We start from the raw sequence: 20,668 nt of genomic DNA on the forward strand, positions 1-20,668 counted from the left end.
TGCTCTTTGCAAATTAACACAAATACATTTTTGTGTTTGTGTTAGAGCACTGGAGGCAGACAGATATAACCACATCACAGCCACGTACTACTTGCTGGGAGAGCGACTCCTCCGAGAAAAACAGGAGCAGACCAGTATCACTCCTGAACAAAGACATGCACAGTGAGTTCTTGTGATCTGTGTAGATCTGTGTTCTCTCATACCCCAGCTAAAAAGACCATCTTAGACTAGCATTCATTTCTAGGCTGGATCATACTGCTTTTGTGCTGGTTGAACTGGTAAACCTGCTGGTTGACCATGTTGGGTACCAGCATCCCATCCTGGGAACCAGTATGGGAAACACTATGTATGCTAGTAGATATGCTGGTCTTTTTAACAGGGAAATTCCCATTTTTAATTTACCATCTCTTTGATTTCTATTTTTATTTTATTTCTATCTGATAAATTGCGTATCTTGTACATCCTGACAGTTGTCTTTAAGTCAAATGTGGTCTTAAGGAAAGTAATGACATTCTTTTGACAAACTGTAAAGTGTGACTTACACATTTTAATGATCACTGGTACTTGTTCCCCCAACAGGAGGCCCATGTCAGAACCACTGGACTTGGTGAGCCAAGCACCCCGGGCTGATACACTAAGAGGAACCCCTTTGGGTCCATTAGCACCCCTTAGTGCTCTTTCCTCTGGCTATGTCCGAAGGGGTGTGAGCGAATCTGGGGACCTGCTGGCCCCCAAAACCAGCCGTCATGATAACTCCTTCAGTGACTTTTGTAGCACGGCTCCTTGCTTGAATCTCAACTTGCGCCCTCTACCTCCAGATCAACCTACTGTGAAGAGCCTTGGAGCCTTACAGCAGATCTGTGAGGAAGAAGAGGATGAGGAGGATGAGAAGGAGCAGAACAGGGACGAGAAGAAGCTAAAGGTGTTACCCAGTATGCCAGGTCCACTTCCTTCAACAGATCTCTCTTTAAAACCTTCAAGAACATCTTTGCAATCAGAGACTCATAGGAGAACAGTGAGGCCAAAAAGTAAGGTGACAGGAAACTGTGAAACTTTGGCTGAGGAGGAGGAACTTGAGGAAGAGGCAGAGGGCACAGAAAAGCAGGTGGATTCAGAGTCTAACTTCACTGCTGTCACTGTAGAACATCAAGGGGTGAAGCCTCCAAAGATCCATGTAGAAGAGATCAACCACACTGAGCTGCCAGGTAGAACAAAGGACAAGACCCCAAAGACTGAAGTCCATTTGGAAGAGATTAACCACAGTGAGCTACCAGGTAAAACAAGGGACAAGACCCCAAAGACTGAAGCCCATTTGGAAGAGATCAACCACACTGAGCAATCAGGTAGAACAAATGACAAGACCCCAAAGACTGAAGCCCATTTGAAAGAGATCAATCACACTGAGCAACCAGGTAGAACAAGGGAGAAGAGTGTTTTCACCCACCCGAGCATGTCTTTAGATGAGCATGATGGACAAAAGAATCAAGATCTAAATATAGATGTACCTCCTCCAGCTCCTAGACTGGATGTTGTACAGTGCTGCTGGGGACAGCGGGAACCTTCAAAGGACACAGTAGAAAACAACAATAACACCCTAGCCAAATCCAGGCTTCTTGAGGTTGGGGTAGTGTCCACTCCATGCAGTTCCCCCAGGTCCCTACCTAGGAATCACTGTGTGGACCTGGGTCCAGATGGGGTGGAGATGCGCAAGACTGGGGGCGAAGTTGAGAAACCAGAGGAAGCCCAGCCCAAACCCCAGAAAGGTTTTCACAGCCCGAGGGACACAACCACTGACACTGCTATCCGAGCTGACTCCAGCAAGGTCAAGAACGTGAACTTGCGAGAACGTCTACTGCAGTTCCCACTCTGTGAGAAAGCCTTGTCCTTTAACATCCAGCCCACTTCTAAAGAGAAGCTCCTTCCCTTTGCACAGTATAATTGCTGCCATGTGCTGTAGAGAGGGATGCAGAGAAGAAAGAATGCACTGGCATTACTGGCAGTGTGACTTTGTTGGTGTGAACCCCAATGAAAGCCCTCTACAACTGTCCAAAGTTGTATAGACACGAAAAGACAAAGAGTGTGATCTCACCTTATACTGTAACCTCAGAGGTGTTTTGGTCACACAATGTACTCATTATACATCTCTATTTTCTTTCCTTATCCAGCATTCCTTGCTGCTTTCCTGTAAGACAGTTAACCTCTTAAGGTCAAAGTATACTTCGGTTTTCTGCATGCAGCTACATCTTGAACAGTGTGTGGGAAGCAAATTTTGTCATTAGAAGTGAATGCGCGTACTTTCCACGTGCAGACCAGTTTTTTAGGCAAGCAGACATTCCACGGCTATGCGCGTCATCTGCACATGCGCCTAGCATTTATTGGACTAAAGAGTATAACAAAGCAGTCGTAGTGTGCATGTGGCGAATTTGTCCATATGGGCTTGTGGTCAAAAGAGTATACTTTGCAAGGCTAGAGCGTTCAACCATGTGCAAGATGTAACGGCATACGGAAAAATGAAGTGTAACCTAGCCCTTAGTAATGCCGTGTATATGAACACCTGTATCTACTGACACTGCTTATGATATTCTGTGCTATCTCAGAGACTTTTCTTAGAACTAGAGTATGTCTTACCAGCATAGGAGCTTTAATTCAATAGCTTGTCATTTTGCACTGTAATTGCTTCAACAATTTCAAGCACCACCCAGTTTTTAAAAGTGACGATGCATCATCAAACATGGGGGTTCGATGACCACGCTTCACAGTGAAACCGAACAAGCCAGATTTGGCTGCAACAAGAGCAGATTGCAAACAATCAAAACAGAGGACATTTAGACTCAGCTCAAGTAGGAGGACATAGCCTTCCTGTTGTTAACAATTATAGAATCAGTTTTAACTTGTTCATTTGCTTTGTTTACTTATTCAGGGTGACTGTGAAGCAAGTTTCTTCTTGGTACTCGCACAATTTTTGAGAAGTTGCATGTCCGTATGACTGTTGTAATTGTTCATGCACTTTGGCCTTGTGTGGATGTGTTTGTTAGCTAACATCTTTACCCCCAGGCTGTGGCGCAGAAAGCAGATCAGTTGGCCACATTGATACAGTGAACAGTGACAGTTTGAGAGCATGGTTTTGAGTGCATGCAAAATCAGAACAGCTTAGCTTAGCATCCACATTCCGTTAGCTGGGGGTTGAATAGGGTAAGATGTTACGTATATCTGTGATATATTTTTTCAACAAAAAATAAATAAATAAAAAAGAGGCTTGAACAGCCTCTTTTGGGAGAGATTTTTAATGAAAAGGACATCTTATTACACGACAACAGAAGCCTGGTCTTCCTGGAGCTATATTTTGGAGTTTGTTTTAAAACTGCTAATTCTTGGAAATAGTTTGAAGCTTTTATCAAGTATTAGAGTGTTATTAAGGGTTTGTTGGAAACATGGCGACAAAGACATCATATAATTTTTTTTTTTTTCACATGAGATATGTAAGAGGGATTATTTACATAACATTTGAACATCTATTTTTGTTTAATCATTTGTCTCTGAGTGCACATATAACATATGTTGTAACAGGATAAGCCCTTATCCAGACATGTACATTGTTGTATATATTTCTTTGAGTATATTGCGTATGCTATTGGTATGACATTGTATTTTGACCTTCACTTAGCATATATGCTAACCAACCATTTCAACCCCTCCATTTTAAGTATTATCAAAATGAAGGGAGTGACTTATGACACCATTGTCATAAAAGAGAAATATGTTAAAGTCTATGTATAATTTTTGTCATAGCTTTTGTAAATACTATTGAGGAGCCATATGTTAACTTGACGCTATATAGCATAGGTGAGCCTAGCTTAAAACTTACATTATGAAAATCCAGCCTTTGTATGTTGCTACGGCATGACTGAAGCTAATGGTTACCATTTTTGTTTACCTTTAAACAGCCTAAACTCTTCACATAAACATTTAGATAGCAAACACGACTGGGGTTACTGTTAATTTGGTACTCCAAAAGATGTCAAAGCTATATCACTATATATACTGTATATGTAGTGCACCTTTCACCCATTGATTTCTCATCATCAGCTTGTGAATTCGTTTGATGTCACAGAGTTAATGTATGTGCAGATGTCTTGCACTTTTTTGTGTTCAATATCTCAGACCAGAGATAAGCTTGACCAAAAGCACAAAAACAGATTTAATGAAATGTACAAGGTGCTTTGAGGAGAAATAGGGCCTATGTGGACAAATTTCATATAAAGTTTTCTGGTTACAGATAAATTAGAATTTTGTCACTAGTACACACCAGTTATAATATGGAAATGGATCATAATTACGATATTGGCCTGTAGTCACAGACGCTGAGGATCTAGGATCAGGTTTTTCCATTCCCATACTGATCACATTTAACAGACAGTACTAATCTAGTAGATAATTAGTGAGCCCTATGGACCAATCAGAGGGCAGAGTACAGATTAACATGCACTGTATTTTCATATTCTTTTTTTATTTTATTTTTTTAAACGTATTGATTTTGTTTATCATTTTACATGAGTCTCCATCCTTTCCAAGCAGCTGTAATCATTTCATGGCAATTTGGGTTTGTCTGTAGTCCCAGTTTCCCTTACTAAAACTATGACTGTGTCTAGATAAGATTAATTTATTTTTATATTTATTTATTAAAACTGATTAAACTGTCATTTGTGTCTTTGTATTTTACTTATTTTGAACGAAAGGCTGTTAAAGTGATATTTAACTTTGGTATTTACTAGTGCGCAAATCAACAGTGATTCCATCTTGGTTACAGTAGAATTTGTGTATGCTGTATGCCTTTTTTGTATGTCTAGAGCCGTTCAATGCCACAGGCTACATTGGATGTTTATTTTTCAATGGCACTTACATCACTAGATATTTGCATAGCATGTTTAGTGAATCCAGCATTGGGAGTTTTTTTATACCAACAAATCTAGTTGCAAGAATATGGTCAGTTATGAAATGCAAAATACAACCATATAAAAGAGACAAATACATTCATCACAATCTTTTAAAACAAAACTACAAGAGTAAAACAGCATTAAAAAATATACAAACAAAACAAAAGCAACATAAATTTTTTAAAAGACATCATATAACATGGTGTTGTCAAAATCATTAATACAGCACTGTATGTGTCCCTGTTTGCATAAAATAATTAACATATTACTTGACCTCTGCTTTATAATAGATTTCAACAGGGCCACAACATCACAGGCATTGAGGGGGACACATCACCCCCAATATCCCGGTCAGTGGTTTATCGTTGTTTTTCAATGGTTGATTCTTAAATTACATTTGATTTCAGTAGTCTTCAAAGGGTGCAGCTGATATACAGTAAATGGTTAGTTCCAATAATTTGTAGTGTAAACTGTGGAAGCTGTCTTTGGTAAACTAGGCCATATGGTGCATTAACACACTAATCATACAGTGGCCAAGCAATAAGGCTTTATAGTCCTTCAAAACATCTCCATTTCCTCTTGCCTCTCTGGCAACGGATTTTGGTCAGTCTTACATTTTGGCCTTTGGAGGGAGTGTATCAGCCACCTGTAAACGCTTAACTCTCTGTAAGCAAGGAAATAACATTTAACACATTTCTGGTAATATAAACAGTCCATACATAAGATTTACAAAATACAGTTAAAATAATCGTGTTGTTTTATGCACAAGGCATAAGAAACAGGATTAAAATGGATCATAAAGTAATAAAGATACATAACATTAGCTGTGAATACACCCTACATAAACACAAAGCACCATAGCCAAGAAGACTTCTCGTGAAGGGCTGTCAACATTTTCATGTTATTATTGGCCAGTATTATGATGGAGCCATTTCTTCTTGGCTACACTTGCTAACTATGCTAACAGCTAAAACTAGCCTAACATTGATTATAAATTACAGCTACAATTATTTTCTCAACTTTGCATTTAAAGTGCTCCTAAAAAGTCTGTGGACACTTAAGCCACACTTATAAAATATATGAATGCCATTGCATTTGCTGACCAAATATTAAACAAAGTGGCATTTTTTTTATTTATTAATTGTAAAAGCGCAATTTTCATGCAGAACTAATGTTAGTGGAACACGTCCAATGTACTCAATATGATGAACTACACCTGTGTGAACCTGAGGTGAATTCACTTCGTACATCCACAAAAAAACACCTGGACACCTATTTAAAAGTAATTGCAGTTAAAAATAAAAGTAATTAGAAAGAAAAGTGAGTTCTAAGAAAAGGTCTAACATCATTTGTTTGCCACTTGGTTTGATATTGTATGTATAATGCAATGGAATTCATATATTTTAAGTTTGGAATAAGTTTCCAAATACGTTTTGGGACCACTGTGCTTAAAGTTAAAATTTAAGTTACGTAAATTTAGTGTTACCTGTTTCTTAAGTGCTTGGATTGAGCGATATTCAATCTGTTCTCTTTTTATTCTGACCCAATCCGGTTCATCAGGGATCATGAAAGCCAGAATCATCTTCATCGCGAGCAGGATGTGCTAGAAGACCAATCCAATAAAAAACAATTAAGCCACACCACTCATTCACAAAAAGAGCTTGTGCAAATAGAGTTAAAGGGATAGTTCACCCAAAAATGAATATTCTCTCATCATTTACTCACCCTCATGCCATCCCAGATGTGTATGACTTTCTTCTGCTGAACACAAAGAAGATTTTTAGAAGAATATATCAGCTCTGTAGATCCACACAATGCAAGAGAATGGGTACCAACATTTTTAAGCTCCAACATGACATAAAGTTAGCATAAAAGTAATCCATGTGACACCAGTCATTAAATCGTCCTGGTTACTTTCGTAACCTCCGTTCCCTGATGGAGGGAACAAGACATTGTGTCGATGTAGTGACACTAGGGGTCACTCTTGGGAGCCCCAAACACCTCTGCTTTTTGAAAAAAGGCCAATGGGAATTGGCGAGTGGAATTTGCATGCCACTCCCCCAGACATACGGGTATAAAAGCAGTTGGTATGCAACCACTCATTCAGGTTTTGTGCTGAGGAGCCGAGACAAGGTCCCGGCCATTTCAGCGGGTAGTTCAGTGTTGTGGCAAGAGGGACACAACATCTCGTTCCCTCCATCATGGAACAGAGGTTACAAAAGTAACCAGGACGTTCCCTATCTGTCACTTACTCGATGTTGTGTCGATGTAGTGACACTAGGGGTCCCTATACAAAACGCCACAACTAGCTGAACTGGTTTACGTGGACTTGCGGTGCGAAATGGGCAGACCGCTGTGTGCCTCGTAGCCAGCACACCAGGCCATCAATTAACCTCCCCCAATGCTCTTATGAGCATTGAACGGTCCTTCAGGAACAAGTCGACTGCCCAAAAAATAGGGACAGGCTAGCCCAGCCATGACCTCTTTTCCTCTTTTTTCTCCACAGAGTGGAATTTGTTAACCGACTGGGGGCCATAAATGTCTGCGTTGGGGGGGTGTCACTCCCAAGGGGAAGACACTGCGTTGACCACACCCCGCCCAGAGAAAGGGGGGGGGGATTTTGAGTGGAAATACGTCACATGGTCTTACCGAGTCTTGTCGGAAGTATGTCATGTGGAGAAGTCCCATGGTTGATCCTACCCGAGGGGGGAGAAGTTACTACAAACATGGTGACCAGGGGCAGAGGGGCCTCTGCCCAAGGAAGACGCAGTTTACCGACAGGGAAACGATTTAGCGGAAGATATCACATGGGGTCACCTACGGGGAACCAGCACATGTGGAGAACCTACCTCAGTACAGGGCCTAATTAGCACACGTACTGGGCCGGCAGCGAGTTTCTCCGCAAACTCGTCTGCCACAGGGCTAAGGAGGAAAGTCATCCAGGGATCACAGCTTGTGAACACGACTGGGAGTCAAAAGTGCACATCTTCACCTCAAGGGAGGGGAAAGGCGCTATGCGCAAGCGATACACCCAGCCAGCTGTCCCGAAACTTACCTGCTCGTACCTGACAATACACTGGACGAAACCGGCTCAACCCGGAGATTGTAGAACCTTGCAAAGGTGTTGGGTGTTGCCCAGCCCGCTGCTCTGCAGAAGTCTTCCAAAGAGGCACCTCTGGCCATGGCCCAGGAGGCTGCTACACTCCTAGTAGAGTGGGTACGTAACCCCATGGGAGGTGGCACATCCTGAGCATGATATGCCATCATGATGGTGTCAACGACCCAGTGGGCGATCCTCTGTTTGGAGACAGCGCTTCCTTTCTACTGTCCACCAAAGCAGACAAAGAGTTGCTTGGAGCTTCTAAAGCTCTACGTGCAATCCAAATAGATGCATAAAGCATGCACCTGACACAGCAATGCCAAAGCTGGGTCTGCCTCCTCCTGGGGCAGCGCTTGCAGGTTCACCACCTGATCCCTAAAAGGGGTCGTGGGAACCTTGGGCACATAGCTCGGTCATGGTCTCAGGATCACGTGAGAGTAACCCGGACCGAACTCCAGGCACGATTCACTGACAGAGAATGCCTGTAGGTCCCCTACCCTCTTGACGGAAGTGAGCGCAGTCAGGAGGGCAGTCTTCAAAGAGAGTGCCTTAAGCTCAACTGACTCAAGGGGCTCAAAGGGAGCTCCCCGTAGACCCCGAAGGACTACAGAGAGGTCCCATGAGGGGATGAGGTGCGGTCTGGAGGGATTCAACCTCGCGATGTGCCGAAATGGCAGCTACATACACCTTCAAGGTGGAGGGGGACAGCCGCCTCTCCAGCCTCTCCAGCAGGAAGGAAAGCACCGATCCGACTGCGCATCTCTGGGGGTCTTCACGTTGGGAAAAACACCACTTAGTGAACAGACGCCACTTCAAGGCATACAGGCACCTCATAAAGGGGGCCCTAGCCTGAGTGATCGTGTCTACCACCACGGGTGGTAGGCCACTAAGGTCTTCCACGTCCCATCCAAGGGCCAGATGTGGAGATTCCAGAGGTCTGGTCGAGGGTGCCAGATGGTGACCCGTCCCTGCGGAAGAAGGTCCTTCCTCAGGGGAATTCACCAGTGGGGGCTGTCGCGAGGAGCGTGAGGTCCGAGAACCACATCTGGGTGGGCCAGTAGGGTGCTACTAGGACGGCCTGCTCCTCGTCCTCCCTGACCTTGCACAGGGTCTGTGCAAGTAGGCTCACTGTGGGAAACGTGTATTTGCATAATCCCTGGCAGCCCCACCACCGAGGGTAGTGAGAGCAGAGAAGCTCAGAGACTGGGTCCGGGCAGTGAAAGGTGCCCGCCTCGACCTCATGGGCTCCTCATGCACCTCCAGGAAGAAAGGGACAGGGCGGGGCGGGGCGTGGCTGTGAGCGGCGCTCTGGGCCCAGGAACCAATCCTCAGGCTGCGAGGGTTCAGGGGGGGTGGAGGGTTCCACTACAGCCTGACACATGCAGCCGCCCGGGCAAGCATGGCTGCCAGCTGCGCGTCAGGCTGTGACTGGGCGACCGCACCCGAAGGTGGGAGCCCAGTCGAGTCCTCAGCATCAGACTGGACAGCCCGCTCTCTGATGCTGCAATCGAGAGCTCACTTCACGAGCGCTGAAACGAGATCGGCGGTCTCATCCCAGTGGTGCAAACGAGCATACTGGGGAACAGGAGGTCCGTGGGGAGTTACCCGGCGGAGTGGCTCCCATTGGGATCCCCAAATCTCCCCCAGTGCTAACCAACGCAGCCTCAAACCCGTAGGTAGAAGAATAGAGGCGGGGAGCCGCTGGGGTGGTCTTTCCCTCTAAAGAAGGAAAAACTGCGACCGCAATGTTGCCATGGTCACGCTCTTGCAGTGAGAACATGACCAGTCCATGAACGCTGTCTCCGCGTGGGAAGCAGAGAGGTAACGACCGCAACCAGGAAATAAACACAAATGGAGAGGCATCTTTAAAAAGACGCTCTCCATTAATGCCACTCTTTTAGGGAAAATATACTCTTTCAGTAGGAAGAATTTACTCTTTTAGCTGCTGAAGCGCCCAGGGGCATTCTCTGCACTTCACCAGTGCAAGAGGGGGAGAAGCCGCTGTAATGTGCCGTAAATCCAACAGCTTTTCGAGGTGAATGTATCAGCAGAGTAATTCAGCTTGCTGAACACAACCGCTCAGCTCCGAAGAGAAAATCTGAATGAGTGGTTGCATACCAGCTCCTTTTATACCCATATGTCCAGGGGAGTGGCATGCAAATTCCACTCGCCAATTCCCATTGGCCTTTTTTCAAAAAGCAGAGGTGTTTGGGGCTCCCAAGTGTGTCCCCTAGTGTCACTACATCGACACAATGTCGAGTGAGTGACAGATAGGGAACCATATCTTCAGAAACTATATGATAAGTATGGGTGAGAAACAGATCGATATTTAAATCTGTTTTTACCACAAATTCTCCTTCCTGCCCAGTAAGTGGTGAAATGCATGAAGAATGTGTATCGCCAAAATCAAAAGAAGAATGTGAAAGTGAAATAATCAATATTAAATATTGATCTTTTTCTCAGCCACATCTATCATATCGCTTCTTAAGATATGGATTTAATCACTGGAGTCATATGGATTCCTTTTTTGCTGACTTTATGTGCATTTTGGAGCTTCCAAATTTTGGTCAAAATTCACTTGCATTGTATGGACCTACAGAGCTGAGATATTCTTCTAAAAATCTTCTTTGTGTTCAGCAGAAGAAAGAAAGTCATACACATCTGGAATGGCATTAGGGTGAGTAAATGGTGAGAGAATTTTAATTTTTTAGTGAACTATCACTTTAGTAGGACTCATATCATGCATTCCAACCCATTTGTATGGGCATTGTACTCTGATATTTAATATGTCATAATGTTATTAATCATTTTAAAATATTATTAACCAATAATAAAATGTTTAATATGTCATGTTTGCCTTATGTATTTAACTCTTTGTAGGCACTTAAATTTTTCTCTAACCTCTACAATGACAGCAAAGACAAGAACTTTGCCACTGCTGAGGCCAGCTTCCTGTGTGAGCACTTTCACACGAGGTGACAGAAGCAAGAGCCAGCAGTTTGACATGACCGATATGAAACTCAACACCTCAAACGCTGTCTGTAGAAAAGACAAACAAGTTGCATTTAAACTGAAAAAATTTCAAAATGTGTGGTACATGACAATAAGGGAAAAAATGCTGACCTCCCACACGCCCATGTTGGCCACAGGGGCAGAAAAGGGCTTGTTGAAAAGCTTGCAGAGCTTGTAAGCATCTGTACGAATCTCTGTGAGGTTGTTTAGAAGTAACAGAGGAGCAGTAAGTGGATAAACACAGGAGAAAAGACTCAGGTAGCCAAACTGAACCAGGAGCTCAATGTATTCGGCAAACAGGCCCTAGAAGTGAGACAAAGAGCACCCAAAAAATCTAAAAACTGCATGAAATGCATAAAATTGTGTTTTGTGAGTTTTAGTCCATGTCTGTGAACTTTGAATTAGACCAAATAAACTTTTAACAGATATACACATTTTACACCCTCTCTCTTATAGGAAAACATATCAAAAATATTAATGGCTCATCTTGCACTGCACGGGTATATCCAAATTTTTGTCCTATAGTGCTTTCTGGAATGAAAATGCCCCTCCCTCTATTACCACCTACCTCAAACTAGCAATAGCAAGTAGAAAACCATGGTTCACAGCTGTGACACAAACTCAATTCACTTATTCATTGTTCAACCCTTCTATAAAATACAGAACATGCTTTCATTAGCTGAAGTGATCATTACTCACTGGGAAAGCTGGTAGATTCCCCTGAGCCTGGAGGTGGTCCACTTCTGGATCATCGTCCTTTAGGTTCCTTTCTGAAGACGTGTAGAAATGGTCCACTAGGAAAGGAACCACCACCTCAGTGAACTGACCCACCACCTGAGTCACTATCAGCAGAGAGGACAACCTCTGTAGACGAAATTAAGGATATAGTGTCATGAAGATGTAATTCTGGATAGTTTATGTACAATTGAAGAGCTTCAGAGAATGTTCTCACCTTTCGCAGAAGAGGAAGGTCCTCCTTGAAGAAAGCGATGTGGAACAGCACCGCAAAGTTATTGAAAAAGGTGAACTGAATGAGAGAGAAGAGAAAGAAATTAGCATTTAAAATACACCTGAGATCTTGAAGGTATAACACCTGCAACAATTTTGCAGTTCTTTTACATCTCAGCGATGAAGGGAAAGAAAGAACATGGGAGAGGATGAAAAGAGAGGAAGAAATGGATAGATAGAGAAGTATGAAACTCACCACTAGAACTTTAGTGGTATGATGATAGTCAAAGGATGATTCCTCCCTATGATTTTCTGAACAGAGAAAGATCGTTAATCAATTTTTCAGTTTTTCCTTTAACCTGTAGGGACATTCTTAAAGGCAAGTCTTTGCACATAAAACTTGTAATAATTTTCTTTAGTTTTAGGGAAGAGAAAATTCATATGCTTTGTTTTGTTTTTTTTTGGATGTCAGTAATCAGCAGTCATAGAACAGAATATCAGTCAGGCAGAATATCAGATTTTATTGAAGCCCATCTCTGCCACATAGGGGGGAAAAAAGTGCTTTGGTAAATCAAAATTATGAGATTCAAAGTCATAATTTTGTGATAAGAAGTCATAATTATGAGATGACGTTTTATCAAAAAATTCTGACTTTTTATCTCATAATTATCACTTTTATCTAATATTTTTGACATTTTATATAATTTTTTTTTCTCATAATTATGACTTTTCTCAAAAAAAATTATGACTTAGCCTCTCATAAATATTATTTAGTATCTCATAATTTGACTTTATATATCATAATTATGAGTTTTTAATTTCATAAATTTTTACTTTTAATCTCATAATTTTGATATTTGTTTCAATCAAAATAAATGAGATAAAAAAGTCAATTATGAGATACTAAATCACAATAATGAGATGCTAAATTATAATTATGAGATTACTTTTTATCTCAAAATTCTGACTTTTTATCTCAGAATATATTTTTTTATGAGGCAGAAATGGGCTTCCATAACATTTTGCACATTTTCCGTTTTCAAATCATTTTTGAGTGATTTCTTTAATTTAATTCCAGCAATTCTGCTGAAAATACGCTATTACACTTACTAACTGTACATATAATATAATATATGCAAAAAAATATTTCAGTCTATCTTTAAGATTTACGCATTTCAATTGTATGAAATTTCCATCAAACCAAATTGATTAAATATTCCAGGTTCAATACAAGTTAAGATCAATCGACAACATTTGTTGCATAATGTTGATTACCACAAAAATAATGTCAACTTGTTTCCCTATTCTTTACGAAAACCAAATATTGAGGTTACAGTGAGACACTTACAATGGAAGATAAATCAAATTGATCTTGTTTTAAGGATTTTTAGATATTTTTACAGGAAAACAATACAAAAATTATTATCAAGAATATGATTTTTGCCCTAATATCAAAGATCTAAAAAATAAATTATGATCCAATGTGAATTTTCTTGATAAAAAAAACACGACCGTGCTTGGTAACGTGCATGTAAAATGGGTAGAAATAGCATTTTAGCTTAGCGTAAAGCTGACAGTTTACACAAGGTTTATTTCTATTTCTTCTGCTCCACTTACTTACTTCAAACGTACTTCTCTGTCTGCTCGTATGAATGTAACACATCATAAGAAAGTGTTTCACTGCTGTTCAAATGCACTTTGGATCGCATCATTTATATGTATAAATGTTTTCCATCTGAAAGAACTAAATATTATATGAAACAAATGACAATAAAATGCAAAGTAATCTCTTCAGTAATCAAAATACTTTATGAATGTAACTGTATTCTAATTACCAATGATTTAAATTGTAACTGTAGTGGCATACAGTTACTTATATTTTGTATTTTAAATACGTATTCCCGTTACATGTATTCCGTTACTCCCCAACCCTGTATATACAGTGGTGTGAAAAAGTGTTTGCCCCCTTCCTGATTTCTTATTATTTATAAAAAAAACGCTTGATTGCAGTTGTTGCTGCTAAGGGTGGCCCAACCAGTTATTAGGTTTAGGGGGCAATCGCTTTTTCACACAGGGCCATGTAGGTTTGGATTTTGTTTTCCCTTAATAATAACAACCTTCATTTAAAAACTGCATTTTGTGTTTACTTGTGTTATCTTTGACTAATATTTAAACTTGTTTGATGATCTGAAACATTTAAGTGTGACAAACATGCAAAAAAATAAGAAATCAGGAAGGGGGCAAACACTTTTTCACACCACTGTAAGGCACAGGCTTCCTTAGCTTAAAAATGGTCACAGGCGCTTTTTTATAAACGTTCAATTAAAAATGACGCCGTGAAAATAAATTTACAAATGTATGTCAACGGTCTATTCAAATACCTGCCAAACACAACCTCAGATTTTCAGTGAAGTTGTACCTTTAAAAAATACAGCCAATGAAAATAAGTGGGAGGTCTTATATGCCACCCACCATTTTTAAGATGGAACAGTTATTTCGGCGAATAAGTAGCTGGATTCAGCCTCGTCATTTAAAACAGAATCAGAGCCCTGGATGGAAGTGCCGATTTAAAGTTAAAAACATTTTAATTATCGAAATGTTTCTTACATAAACCTATTGATTTGCTTCAGTAGACATTCATTGATTGACTGGAGTCGCATGGATTATTTTTATGCTGCCTAAATGTGACTTTTGGACCGTTTGGACTTTTGGAACTATTCCTTTAACTTGTATGAAAATGTCTGCATAAGGTTAAAGTATTTAGTTAAACTTTTATACTTCACATTTATACTAAATTCACAATAAAGTTGATTATTTTGATATAATATAATATAAATAATAATTTGCCTTCTTTTTTTTACCTGATTCTGTTAGCTGCAGCGCCACATTGCGATATATGTTCCCCAGCACATTGGTGTAGATTATATGGGCAATGGAGGGTATATACAACAAGACAGCTGTGAAGTACGAGCCAGATCCCTTGTGCCAGCCTGAGACAAGACGCTCAAAAAAGTAGAACCCGGCCATCCCCATTACCACCAGACCTAAAAACACCCCAACCACAGGCACCGAGACCAGACCTATCCTAAGCTTCCTCTTCCAATCGGGAAACAGCGGCTCCAGTCTGCCCGTAACCGGATTGGAGCCGAGTTCTCCATGAAAACCCGGCCGGGGTTCTTGAAACTGTTCAGCTAAATTAAAAGTGCCCCACCGATAGGATAAGGCCGCGCTCCTTCTCTTCCAAAGCTCCATGAAGACGGTGGACCACAGCATGCTGAAGACTGCCTGCACCATGTAGGAACTGACTGAAGGCTGGTCATCATCTTCCTTTGGCGGTGCAGGCTCACTGTCTGTTTTATTTGCACTTGAGAGGTTTGCACCGGGAAGGAAAAAGGTGATCAACAGGCCTAGGATGGCTGGAGGAATCAACGACAAAGTGTAGTAGTCCAGGAAGCTGAAATAATAGGCTATAGTGCCACCGAAATAAGCGTGGATCGCATCTGTAGAGAGAATTAATACATTTAGTAATTTAAAGAACAGCTATCAACAGCAACTATTTCTCATACATTGATTTGATGGAAAACTTCACCTTAAAGGTGCACTCAGTAACTTTTGTCTTTGTAGCGGCTTGGATGCAGCATCATTTAAAATCAATAGTTTTCATTTTCAGATGGCATTGTAGAAATGTATTTTTCACAGTCAGCCATGATTACTTTAATCAATGAGTGAAAGAGTCTAATAACAGGACGGTTACTGAGATTAAGCGAGTAGTATTCGGCTGGTCATGTGATTCTAACATGGCAGCCCCATGTGCAGACCCTCTCCATGTAGAATAAAACAGCTTTTATAAGGTTACTGATAAGACAGGAGTCTTCATTTTAATGTGAGTGATCATGATTAACTACATATATTGCAAAAGTACAATACTTTTAGGGTTAATGGTAGGGTTTGGGGTAGGGTTGGTCTCTATAGTAATTCTAAATAGCTTTATATACAGTAAAAGCAATAGAAGTCTATGATATGTCCCCTTTTAGATGTATAGCTATTGAGGTAAGTGTATTTTCTATACCTAAAGGCTGCCCCCACAGGCTCTTCTGAGAGTACCACTCTTTCCCTAGTGCTTTCAGCCTCTTCTGGTCATGAAGAGGAGTGATGTTGCGGATAACGCCTGCCTTTTCCAGCTTCGGTACTGCAGCACAGAGAAAGAGAGATGGACAGAACATTACCATATTAGGTTTTCAGGGAAGGAGGGGCCATACTGGAGGGAGTCCAGGCCGCATGCAGTGACTAAGCAATTCATAAAGGGAGGAGAGTGGAGCCTTTTGGTTGTTAACAGAAAAACATACTATGTTCAGAATGTAAAACCATCCTACTGCCTACTGCATAATTGCCAGTATACCATAAACTGCGTACTAGTTTTTTTTAAAAGAAAAGTGAAACAGTATGCAGTATGCAACAATAAACAAAACATATATATTGCTTATATCAAATATAATATGAGTACTGTAGTATTCTAAACCAAACTTTGGCAGTAATCTTCTTAGAAAAAAAAAAAAAAACATTATTTTGCATTTTAATCCAGTTAAGTGTTATAAGGGTTATATAAGTTATAATAAAGGAATATTCCAGGTTCAATACAAGTTAAGCTCAATTGACAGCATTTGTGTCATAATATTGATTACCACTAAAAATAATTTTGACATGTCCCTCCTTTTCTTTAAAAAAAAAAAAAAAGCAAAAATCTGGCACAATGGAAGTGAATGGGGGCCAATCCATAAATGTTGAAATACTCACTGTTTCAAAAGTATACCCACACAACGTAAACAATATGCATGTTAACATGATTTTAGTATGATAAAATCACTTACTAACCTTTTCTGTGTTAAGTTATAGCCAATTTTACAACTTCGTTGCCATGATGAAATGTCAACAAACCCTAAAACGACTGTAAAAATTACGGTTTAAAACTTTACAGCTCAAATAATACATGAGTTTTAACAAGAATTGATATGAGCTTTTATAAAATTATAAGCTTCACATTTCTGCCTTTAAACCCCCCAAAAATTGGCCCCATTCACTTCCATTGTAAGTGCCTCACTGTGACTTTGATTTTTCGAAGTCGAAATTCATTTTTGTGGTAATCAACATTATGCCACAAATGCTGTCGATTGAGCTTAACTTGTATTAAACCTGGAATATTCCTTTAAATAATGAGTAAAGAAGGAAATGTTAAAAATTGGTTGATAAATGCATACTACATCTCCATGAATAGTTGGAGTACATTGGTTGTACACCATTCCAAACATACCCATTTACACACACATGTAAAAACACACTTACGGATGCCCTCTCTGGCTTTCAACTTCCCCTTGGGTGCTGGGACCCCTGGGATACGTTGGTCCTCCAAAGCTCTCATTGAATACAATTGATATTTCACTATGTACTGCCTCTCTGCCAGTGTCAGGAACTGCTCCATGTCATCTGCAGAGACAACACAGCACAAATGCCTGTTATAATACTTCCACAACAACAGTATATTATTCATGCAGTAAACCCTAAAACCCTAAAACTCACCTAACACTTTATTAGGAACACCTGTACACCTACTAATTCATGCGATTATTTAATCAGCCAATCATGTGGCAGCAGTGCAATGCATAAAATCATGCAAATACAGATCAGGAGCTTCAGTTAATATTCACATCAACCATCAGAATGGGGAAAAATGTGATCTCAGTGATTTCGACCGTGACATGATTGTTGGTGCCAGACGGGCTGGTTTGAGTATTTCTACAAATGCTGATCTTTTGGGATTTTCACGCACAACATTCTAGATTTTACTCAGAATGGTGCCAAAAACAAAAAACATCCAGTGAGTGGCAGTTCTGCGGATGGAAATGTTGATGAGAGAGGTCAACGGAGAATGGCAGGTTCGAGCTGACAGAAAGGCTAAGGTAACTCAGATAACAGCTCTGTACAATTGTAATGAGCAGAATAGTATCTCAGAATGCACAACACGTCGAACCTTGAGGCGGATGGGCTACAACAGAAGAAGACCACGTTAGGGCCATAGTATTTATAATAAAGTACTTAGTGAGCTTATACTCTATTGTCCATTGTACCCTGCAGATATGTTGCAGTAAATTGATCTATATATAATTTTTCTCTATAGTGTGTATAAGACATCAGATGTATCTCAATTTGCATACTATACATCCAACCAACTTTTTTTTTGAAAAGTGGAAAAATTATGCAATGACATTAACAACATGAGGATGAGTAAATAATGACAGAATTTTTATTTTTGGTTGATCTACTAAATCTGTTGTTACATTCAAAATATACAACGTGTCCCCTTGAGTCTTTACCAATGTTGCAAAAGTTGTCACGGTCCTCAGAGGAAAAGGCTGTCATTTCCCCATCCTGGTAGGGTTTACAGAGGCCCAGGTCCTCGGTTACACTGAGGAGGGTGCAGCGAGGGGCTGCCACAACTATCATGTCCCCTTTCATATCCTCCCCTGGGTGAACTAACAGCTGAGCGCCTACAACAGGAGTCGACGAGAGGATAGTAAGTGTAAAAGCAGTCATTTTTAAAGTATTGTACTTTCAGTTGGAGCAATAACATTTTACAAGCTTACAGTGTGAGTATATTAATTTACTCAAAGTTCAAAGGTTGTCTCACCTCCAGCCTTCACAGGTGCAGATATCATGGACATGATCCACTGCTTGGTGATGGGCTGGACATTTTCAGCCAGTTGAATCAGAACCAAAGGCTCTATGTGGCTGGAAATACAGCAGGGACAACTGACCCGAGACCAGGAGGTGGGACCCGTCACTTTGGTCTGAGTTGAAGACCTCTCCTGAGGCTCCTTCTGGGATGTCATGGTGTCCCTGCATAACACACGAGACCAGTGTGAGTATGTATATTCCTGGTTTTATTTCTTTTTAAAGGTGAAGTGTCTAATTTATGTGCCACTAGCATCACCACAACCAAATGCAAATCATTATGAACACTCCCCTGTCTGCCATAGGTTGGAAAACTGACATAGACCCACCGAAATTCATGCTATTGATTGACAAAATGTTCAAAATAAACAGAAAAATGTTTTGATAACACCACGGAGACTTATAGTTGTCTTACTAAGTATTTTACTATGCTCTTCATTGTACTGTCCAGTATATTTCATAATATTGTCTAGACATTGAGTCCAAAACTGTTATAGAACAGGGAAATAAAGAGGTTTATGGCAACAAAAGATACATCTACAGTTCATTCAAATCACTTTCAGTTTATGCAAACACTCATAATAACCTCACGTGACTTTCAGCTATCAGATATCTGGCAATAAACAAGCCTATAGCAAACTAAACACCCCTTTACAGGGTGCCACATAAATGCTGCTCATAAACATCATTAACTAAAATAAATACAGCAATTCAAAAAAGTGTGCTCAGAGATTCAACTATGTATTTGCAAGAAAATCTCACACAAATTATTATTATTTTTATTATTATTATTATTATTCTGTCATCATTTACTCACTCTTATGTTGTTCCAAACCGTATGACTTACTTTATTCCATAGAACACAAAAGGAGATGTTAGGCAGAATGACATTGTCAGTCACTTCCATTGCCTCTTTCTTTTTCTTCTTTTTTTCTTTTTTTTTCATTCAATACAAGTGAATTGTAACTATGGCTGTCACTCATTTAGTGTTCCATATGGGTTTAAAACAATATGATAACAGAATTTTCATTTTTAGGTGAGCTATTTTTATGTGACTATTATCCCTTTAAGGACAAAACAATGCACTAAGTGCAGTCAAAAAGAGGCCATGTCCTCTGTTTAAGGCAGTTGTTTACAATGCATAGTGATTTATCTTGTACGTCCAAATAAAGAGGAGAGTGAAACTAAAAAATGAAACAGGAAGAGAACAAATTATAGAGCTAAAAACAATATGTAACAAAGAGATATATAGGAAGGAATGAAAGAACTTGGATCTGCATGCTACCTGTCAAGCCCAGTGACGCTTTTTTAGAGCACTTTATCTGTTGACATTCGCACCCCCTCCAATGTGCTATTTGAAACACAATGTAAAGTGTAAAAAGTCACAAAACAGACTGTACGGTACACTCCGAGAATCGGCTGTTCACCACACTTACCGTTTCAGATCCAGTGAGTTCGTAGCCTATGCTGGTTTACTCTGAGAGGGCAGGAATGCAGTTAAACGTCTTTCCTCCCAGCCTTTAGGGTGTGGAGGGACATTTTCTTTTCTTTTTTTCTGATGGTGAATGTTGCTCTGCAGTCTGTGCAGATCTGGGTCCTACTGCCTGCCACATACAGTATATATATATATATAGTATATGTCTTTGAGAATATCAATTTGCCAGCCAATAGGATTCTTTACAATTATAATATGCTTGATTATAAAAATATATAATCAAGATTATAATGCACAATGCATTAACTGTAACTATGAGCATGTGCAACAGATTATGAGTAATTACTGAATAATTATGTTTTATTAGTTTTTCCACTGTATAATAATCTGATGTGATTCATTTTCTATTACAGACTTGAGACCTAATAACACAGTAATAACATTGTAATTAAAATCATACTTTACACATTATTATTATTACTCTTCTCTGCCATGCAAAGGCAAAATGCAAAA

The 20,668-nt window shown here is 40.1% G+C and overlaps 2 protein-coding genes across 4 annotated transcripts in view; one reads left to right on the forward strand and one right to left on the reverse strand.

Annotated features, from left to right (window-relative positions):
• LOC127435870 (SNF-related serine/threonine-protein kinase-like) overlaps positions 1 to 4,700 on the forward strand; it is a 48,722-nt gene extending 44,022 nt beyond the window's left edge. Inside the window, exons 5-7 of one of the 2 annotated variants that reach the window (XM_051689612.1) lie at positions 46 to 162; positions 580 to 1,205; positions 1,275 to 4,700. In XM_051689612.1, coding sequence (XP_051545572.1) covers positions 46 to 162; positions 580 to 1,205; positions 1,275 to 1,957 — 1,426 coding nt within the window. In that variant the 3' untranslated portion in view covers positions 1,958 to 4,700. Of the gene's footprint in view, positions 1 to 45; positions 163 to 579 lie in introns of both variants that reach the window. The other variant, XM_051689611.1, reaches the window with a different exon arrangement.
• A 46-nt stretch (positions 4,701 to 4,746) lies between these two features.
• Positions 4,747 to 20,299, reverse strand: LOC127435871 (anoctamin-10-like). 2 transcript variants are annotated; one of them, XM_051689613.1, is made up of 14 exons: positions 20,157 to 20,242; positions 20,006 to 20,071; positions 18,677 to 18,885; positions 18,363 to 18,536; positions 17,335 to 17,475; positions 16,064 to 16,183; positions 14,856 to 15,494; positions 12,251 to 12,306; positions 11,999 to 12,073; positions 11,746 to 11,910; positions 11,158 to 11,349; positions 10,936 to 11,073; positions 6,421 to 6,537; positions 4,747 to 5,598 (listed from the first exon to the last, which is right to left on the reverse strand). In XM_051689613.1, exons 3-14 carry the CDS (start codon positions 18,876 to 18,878, stop codon positions 5,545 to 5,547), a joined length of 2,073 nt encoding a protein of 690 aa, XP_051545573.1. In that variant the 5' UTR covers positions 18,879 to 18,885; positions 20,006 to 20,071; positions 20,157 to 20,242; the 3' UTR covers positions 4,747 to 5,544. The 2 variants fall into 2 exon arrangements, with proteins under 2 accessions (XP_051545573.1, XP_051545574.1); XM_051689614.1 differs by lacking the exon at positions 20,006 to 20,071 and having other exon boundaries at positions 20,157 to 20,299.
• Between the last annotated feature and the right edge of the window lie 369 nt (positions 20,300 to 20,668).

Source organism: Myxocyprinus asiaticus, chromosome 46, assembly GCF_019703515.2.
Source record: "Myxocyprinus asiaticus isolate MX2 ecotype Aquarium Trade chromosome 46, UBuf_Myxa_2, whole genome shotgun sequence".
NCBI classification, from domain to species: Eukaryota; Metazoa; Chordata; class Actinopteri; order Cypriniformes; family Catostomidae; genus Myxocyprinus; species Myxocyprinus asiaticus.

What these genes read in the sequence shown, in the direction of transcription:
- LOC127435871 (XM_051689614.1), bottom strand. Translation starts at nt 18,878, where the DNA reads ATGACATCCCAGAAGGAGCCTCAGGAGAGGTCTTCAACTCAGACCAAA. An exon ending in ACCTTCCTCTTCTGCGAAAG is followed by an intron (nt 11,911 to 11,998) that starts GTGAGAACATTC and finishes TTTCGTCTACAG; the next exon opens with AGGTTGTCCTCTCTGCTGAT. An exon ending in GGAATCTACCAGCTTTCCCA is followed by an intron (nt 11,350 to 11,745) that starts GTGAGTAATGAT and finishes TCTCACTTCTAG; the next exon opens with GGCCTGTTTGCCGAATACAT.